The sequence below is a fragment of the Bison bison genome, unplaced genomic scaffold (genome assembly GCF_000754665.1).
Source record: "Bison bison bison isolate TAMUID 2011002044 unplaced genomic scaffold, Bison_UMD1.0 scf7180017864038, whole genome shotgun sequence".
Taxonomy (NCBI): Eukaryota; Metazoa; Chordata; class Mammalia; order Artiodactyla; family Bovidae; genus Bison; species Bison bison.
In genome coordinates, this window is record NW_011494610.1 from 475,876 (window position 1) to 483,030 (window position 7,155).

The 7,155-nt window shown below is 58.1% G+C and overlaps 1 protein-coding gene across 1 annotated transcript in view; it reads left to right on the top strand.

Moving 5' to 3' along the window:
• MMP9 (matrix metallopeptidase 9 (gelatinase B, 92kDa gelatinase, 92kDa type IV collagenase)) overlaps nt 1-6,954 on the top strand; it is a 7,426-nt gene extending 472 nt beyond the window's left edge. The window contains exons 2-13 of the mRNA XM_010835044.1: nt 300-532; nt 887-1,035; nt 1,334-1,462; nt 1,551-1,724; nt 1,933-2,106; nt 2,512-2,688; nt 2,810-2,965; nt 3,718-4,012; nt 4,135-4,274; nt 4,709-4,859; nt 4,952-5,055; nt 6,640-6,954. Of these exons, the coding sequence (XP_010833346.1) occupies nt 300-532; nt 887-1,035; nt 1,334-1,462; nt 1,551-1,724; nt 1,933-2,106; nt 2,512-2,688; nt 2,810-2,965; nt 3,718-4,012; nt 4,135-4,274; nt 4,709-4,859; nt 4,952-5,055; nt 6,640-6,758 (2,001 nt within the window). The 3' untranslated portion in view covers nt 6,759-6,954. The remainder of the gene's footprint in view (nt 1-299; nt 533-886; nt 1,036-1,333; nt 1,463-1,550; nt 1,725-1,932; nt 2,107-2,511; nt 2,689-2,809; nt 2,966-3,717; nt 4,013-4,134; nt 4,275-4,708; nt 4,860-4,951; nt 5,056-6,639) is intronic.
• The last annotated feature ends 201 nt before the right edge of the window (nt 6,955-7,155 follow it).

A 7,155-nucleotide genomic window follows, 5' to 3' on the forward strand; every position in this document is an offset into this window, starting at 1 on the left:
TGGATAAGGGGCACTGGGGGGTTCTGGAGTGGTGATGGGCTGAGGGCGAACAGGGGTAAACCCTAGGGGGCCCTGAAGTAGGCACTGCATGGGGGCATCCAGGAGTGGAACGGAGCTGAGGATGTCCACACGGAGGGGAGATTCTTGGGGCGGGCACAAGCCCTGGTATCCAGGGTACCGAGTACTGGATACAGTGTCTCGTTGCTAGTCTCCAAGAGCCGGGAGGGATGGAGTCCTTGCCCAGTAGGACAGAGAAAGGGCGTCGGGGCTCTGCCACGTCTCTGCCCTTCCTTCCACAGGAATACCTGTACCGCTATGGCTACACTCCTGGGGCAGAGCTGAGCGAGGACGGTCAGTCCCTGCAGCGAGCTCTGCTGCGCTTCCAGCGGCGCCTGTCCCTGCCCGAGACTGGCGAGCTGGACAGCACCACCCTGAACGCCATGCGAGCCCCGCGCTGCGGCGTCCCAGACGTGGGCAGATTCCAGACCTTTGAGGGCGAACTCAAGTGGCACCACCACAACATCACCTACTGGTGCGCGGCTGGGCCCCGCGGGGGCGAGCGGGGTGCAGAGGGTGGCGAGAGGCGGGTTCCCAAGCGCGGCCCCTTGGAGAACACATCCCGTCTCAGGCCAATCCATGGCTTTCACTGAATGTGCCCGCCTTGAGGCAAGTGGCTCCCCCTCAGAGCCTCCGTCTCCCCCATCGGGGGAAATGGACCTCGCCAACTGACTCCAAAGAGAAAAGTGCGTCTGAAAGTGCTTTCGAGATGAAAGCGTGGAGCGCAGGCAGGGCTATGTATTTGAAGTCGCGGAGACACCGGGTGGCACTGCTGGCCCGGCTCCCACCTCTCACTTCTGCCCTTTATCCTCCTGCCTTTTCCCTCCAGGATCCAAAATTACTCGGAAGACCTGCCGCGCGCCGTGATCGACGACGCCTTTGCCCGCGCTTTCGCGGTCTGGAGCGCGGTGACGCCGCTCACCTTCACTCGAGTGTACGGCCCCGAAGCTGACATTGTCATCCAGTTTGGTGTTAGAGGTGAGAACGCGAATAAGGGGGAAATCGGGAGAATCTGAGATGGGGACAGAGGTGGGAGGATCAAAGAGAGACGCGGGGGGCCCAGCACCTGGATTTCTCTTGCCTGTCTCTGAAGCCCTGGCGGCCGATCGCCCTTATGGCGCCCCCTCCTGACCGACACCTCACTGCACTGGGACAGCAAATGTTGAACTGCGGCTCTTAGGCCGAATTTTAGCCTGCAGTTAGGCCAGAGCCCTTGGGCAGTGCACAACCTGCGCAACCGTACGCGTCTCACTCTCTTCTCCACCCGCTTCTTCAGAGCACGGAGATGGGTATCCCTTCGATGGGAAGAACGGGCTCCTGGCACACGCCTTTCCGCCTGGCAAAGGCATTCAGGGAGATGCCCACTTCGACGATGAAGAGTTGTGGTCTCTGGGCAAAGGCGTTGGTGAGATCCCGAGCTGCCCCGGCCCCCACTCCCTTCTCCTCTCACGCGCATCACCAGTCCCCCTGACCCCAGTCCCCCTTTCCCGCAGTGATCCCGACCTACTTCGGAAACGCGAAGGGCGCCGCCTGCCACTTCCCCTTCACCTTTGAGGGTCGCTCCTACTCCGCCTGCACCACGGACGGCCGTTCCGACGACATGCTCTGGTGCAGCACCACCGCCGACTACGACGCCGACCGCCAGTTCGGCTTCTGCCCCAGCGAGAGTGAGTGCCCACCCTCCCGAGGGTCCAGAGCGCTGGCTCTTAATCCCAGCTCTGCCACTGATGCCGAGGGTGGCCTGCGAACCCCTCTCCTGTTCTCTGGGCCCAGTTCCCTCATCTGTGAGACGAGGCGAGAAAGGGGAGGAGGACACAGGTGGCTCGTGGGTCAGTTAACTCGCGGCACCTTCAGTTAATTGTGTGGGCCTCCCAGGACTCTACACCCAGGACGGCAATGCGGACGGCAAGCCCTGCGTCTTCCCGTTCACCTTCCAGGGCCGCACCTACTCCGCCTGTACCTCCGATGGTCGCTCCGACGGCTACCGCTGGTGCGCCACCACCGCCAACTACGACCAGGACAAGCTCTACGGTTTCTGCCCGACCCGAGGTACCTCTGACCCACCTACCTGATTCAGCCTCGCGCCCTCATTCCGCGTTGGTTCCCGAGCCTGGCCCTTCCACCCGTCCGTTTGTCTTCCCGCTCCTGTCGGTGCTCAGGACAGCCTTGACTCGGCCTGCCGTCACCGCAGCTCCTCCCCCAGCCTTCCAGATGCCGCCGCCGCATCCGCGGAGGCTTGGCCTTTCAGCCAGGCTTGCAGCCTCCTCCTAGGTCTGCGGTCCCCAGGCCCCGCCCATTATTCTACCCAGATGTCGGCGGTGCCCCACAACTCCCCCTGGGCTTTTAAAATAAGCCTCCCAGTTTCTCTAGCTCCTCGATTGGCCCGCCCCTGGCTCTTCATTGCCCCCCACACCCCGCCTCCACTTGGCTCACCCGAGGCTCTGGTCTCTCCAGTCGATGCAACGGTGACCGGGGGCAACGCGGCGGGGGAGCTGTGCGTCTTCCCCTTCACCTTCCTGGGCAAGGAATACTCGGCCTGCACCAGAGAGGGTCGCAATGATGGGCACCTCTGGTGCGCCACCACCTCCAACTTCGACAAAGACAAGAAGTGGGGCTTCTGCCCGGATCAAGGTGGGCGGGGCGCCGAGGTTCCGTGGCTGGGGCCTCAGCCAGGGCAGTGGTGACCGGGAGGGATGCCCGGGCTGGGAGCTCGGCCCAGGGCTCCGAGCTCAGGCTCCCTTCTTTCGTCCAGGATACAGCCTGTTCCTTGTGGCCGCACACGAGTTTGGCCACGCGCTGGGCTTAGATCACACCTCCGTGCCAGAGGCGCTCATGTACCCCATGTACAGATTCACAGAGGAGCACCCCCTGCATAGGGACGATGTTCAGGGCATCCAGCATCTGTATGGTGAGGGCGTGGGGCAGGGATAGAGGGAGGAGAGGGAAGGGCTAGGTTCTCCCGGCTCAGAACACCCCGAGAATAGGGAGGAGGGGAGAGTTAGGACTCTGATATCTATCTTTGAGAGCCCTTGAGGCTGGTGGGTACAACTGCTGCCAGGTCAGGACTTGGAGATGGCGATAAAGAGCCCCGACTCTAGAGTGAGACGGACATAGGTTCAAAAGCCGGTCCAGCCACTATCCGGCTAGATGACGTTGGATAGGTTACTTCACCCCTCAACTTCCTTATCTGTAAAGTGGGGCTAACACCTGCCTCATGGGGTTGTTAGGAGGCTTAAGTGAGTTAGAATAATGCCTGGAATATAGCAAGCACCATATAAATGTTTGATAGTTTTATTATTATCACCACTTATTATCATTAGTATGTTTCCGCATCAAAAAAATGAAAATATTAAAGAATCTGCTCCATAGTTTTTTCTTTTTCCCCCTTCTGAAGATCAAAGGAGCTAATGTGCGTTTATAAAGCTCCCAGCACTGTTTGGCACCCAGTTTGAGAGCTCAAAAGAGGCTTCTCTCCCACCAGCCTGGGGGTGGGGGTGAGTGTGTGAAAGGAAGCTGCCAGCCCGGGGTTGGGGGAAGGCAGGATCCAACATTTGAAGTGGGGAGAGCGCCAGGGACCTCCAGGTAGGCACCAGGGAGCAGATACTCCAAAGGCACAGAGATGCAAGAACAGCGATTGCCTTACGCGGTATCTCTTTTCAGGTCCTCGCCCTGAGCCTGAACCACGGCCTCCGACCACTACCACCACTACCACCACAGAACCCCAGCCCACCGCTCCCCCCACGGTCTGCGTCACGGGGCCTCCCACCGCCCGCCCCTCAGAGGGTCCCACTACTGGCCCCACAGGGCCCCCGGCAGCTGGCCCCACGGGTCCTCCCACGGCTGGCCCTTCTGCGGCCCCGACGGAGTCCCCGGATCCAGCGGAGGACGTCTGCAACGTGGACATCTTCGACGCCATCGCGGAGATTAGGAACCGCTTGCATTTCTTCAAGGCTGGGTGAGGGGCGGGGCTGCGCAGGCGGGGGCGGGGGCTTGGAGGCGGGACCTGCCTGTGTCTCCCTGCCCACTGGCCGTCGGTTCCAGGCTCAGTGCCCCCACCCCCACTTTTCGCATCCCTAGGAAGTACTGGAGACTTTCTGAGGGAGGGGGCCGCCGGGTGCAGGGTCCCTTCCTTGTCAAGAGCAAGTGGCCTGCGCTGCCCCGCAAGCTGGACTCCGCCTTCGAGGATCCGCTCACCAAGAAGATTTTCTTCTTCTCTGGTTAGTTTTCGTCTTTCTCCCTCCCCTGTGCTGTGCTTGGTCTCTCAGTCGTGTCCGACTCTTTGCGACCCTGTGGACTGTAGCCCACCAGGTTCCTGTGTCCATGGGGATTCTCCAGGCAAGAAGACTGGAGAGGGTTGCCATTTCTTCTTTCTCCTGGGGATCTTCCCCACCCAGGGATCGAACTGGGTATCCCGCATTGCAGGCAGATTATTTACCGTCTGAGCCACCAGGGGAGCCCTGAACAAATTTAGCAGGGCTGAATTTCAGCCCTCCTCACAGCACCCTGGCACAGTCCTACCGAGGGGCTCTGCTCCTTGGGCACAGAGACTGCGGGCACTCCTGGACCGTGCCTGCGTTTTCCCTCTTGACATTCAAGGGGGGTGTGTACCCCACTCCCTGCCCCCAGACCGATGTGAGCCTCTCTTCGGCAGGGCGCCAAGTGTGGGTGTACGCCGGCGCGTCGTTGCTAGGCCCGAGGCGTCTGGACAAGTTGGGCCTGGGCCCGGAAGTGGCCCAGGTCACCGGGGCCCTCCCGCGCCCTGGGGGTAAGGTGCTGCTGTTCAGCGGGCAGAGCTTCTGGAGGTGAGATTCCCGGGGACCGCCAGCAGGGGGAGCCCGGGCGCCATCCGCCTGCCCGCCGGCTCAGCGCCTGTCTCCTCGGTGCCGTCCTGCAGGTTCGACGTGAAGACACAGAAGGTGGATCCCCAGAGCGTCACCCCCGTGGACCAGATGTTCCCCGGGGTGCCCATTAGCACGCACGACATCTTTCAGTACCAAGGTGAGGGCTGAGAGCCAGGGTCAGGGGGAGGATCCCTCCCAGAGATACCTCCCACAGTAGGTTCCCCTACCCTGTGTTGTTAGTCGCTCAGTCGTGTCTGACTCTTTGTGACTCCATGGATTATAGCCCGCCAGGCTCCTCTGTCCATGGAATTCTCCAGGCAAGAAAACTGGAGTGGGTAGCCATTCTCTTCTCCAGGGGATGTTCCCCATCCAGGGATCGAACCCAGGTCTCCCACATTGCAGGCAGATTCTTTACCATCTGAGCCACCAGGGAAGCCCCTGCCTTAGTGATTGGTCAAATTTCAAGCCAGAAAGAAAAAGCCGGTGGAGACTGAGGCAAATGTCCCTCATTGATGAGTTCCCCGCAGAGTCAGGGATTTTCCCAGACCATTTGAGGACCAGGGCCACAACAGAACTAGAACCCAGATTTCCTGCCTCCCAGCTGGAAGCTCTTTCCCCCACGGCACAGGACACCTGGTTTGTATGAAGGCTTTATTAGACCATATTTATCAAGTGCCTGTAATATGCTAGGCATCACGCTGCCACTGGGGATACAGTGATAAATAAGACATTACATAGATGTGTGTGTGTGACTTTGGGCAAGTCACTGCTATTCACAGAGCCTCAGTTTCCCCATATGTAAAATGGGGATAGTAGCTGGAGTTAACCCTTTCTTTCTCTTTCCCACGGCTCACCCCCAATCAGCGGACAACTGCTGTTGGCTCAGTCACCAAAATATTTACAACCTCCTTTGCAGACACCCTAGTCCAAGCCACGCTGGTTGTCCAATACCTTCAAATATGTTTTCTGAGAGTAGGGAGGAGCTAGGAGGGGAAGGGCATGCAAGGTCGAAGGCACTAATGAAGCCTGATCTGACCCCTCTCCTCCCCCTTCCCCACCCCCTCCCACTACTCCTGTCGTTCCCTTTGCTCTGCTCCACTCACACCAGCCTCTGGCTGTTCTTTGAACACATCAAGGTCATTCCCAGCTTAGGGCCTTTGTGCCAGTTGTTCCCTCTGCCTGGAGGGTTTTTTCCCCCAGATTGTCACTGGGATACCTCCCTCTCAGCCTTCAGGTCTCAGCACTCAGGCCACCTCTACAGAGAGGCCGTCTCTGGCCCTCATTATCTATTCACTCGACTGCTCACTTGCATTTCCTTCATTGCTTTCCCTGTTGTCAGAACCAACCTCCTTTACTTATGCATTTGCTTGTTAATCATGTCTTACCCCACTAACATGTAAGCACCCAAACGACTGAGATCATGCCTGCATTTTCCCTCTGCTGTATCCCCAGTGTCTCTAACAGTGCATGGCATGATGAATGTTGGATGGATGAATGGGATTTGTTGAATGAATTGTTCTGAGTATCGACTGTGTGCCAGGCCCTGTGCCAGTGCTTTGGACATGGAGGTCTGTGCCCTCCAGCATCTCCAGGGTGGGGTGGGGAACAGACATGTCCAGTGGAAACCTTGGAAAGATTTCGAAAGGGTAGGAAGCGTGATTGTGAAGACCATACTCCTGTTTGGGTCTGTGTGTGTGGGAGAGCTGGAATCACCCCTCTTGGGCCACTTTCTCCCTTGCAGAGAAAGCTTACTTCTGCCAGGATCACTTCTACTGGCGCGTGAGTTCCCAGAATGAGGTGAATCAGGTGGACTATGTGGGTTACGTGACCTTCGACCTCCTGAAGTGCCCTGAGGACTAGGGCTCCCAAGCCTGCTTCAGCACTGCAGCGGGGGCCCCCTGGGGGACCCTGCCAATAGGGAATGAGCCAGTCTGCCGGATCCCAACTAGTGGATCTGTTCTGAAGGACAAGGAGGAGGGGAGGTGGGCTGGGCCCTCTCTTCCCACCTTCCTTTCTTATTAGAATGTATTTAATAAATGTGGATTCTTTAACCTTGAGGAGCAGATTTATGTATGGTATGCATGCCTGCATGTATGTATGTAACCAGCAGAGAGCTTACTATGCACCAGGCGGTGTTCTAAAACACTTCATAAATATTAACGTTCAATCCTTCCTATTAGAAAGGTATAATGTAATTATTCCTATTTTATAGCTGAGGAAATGGCCAGCCTAATATTCATTCATCAAACATTTATTA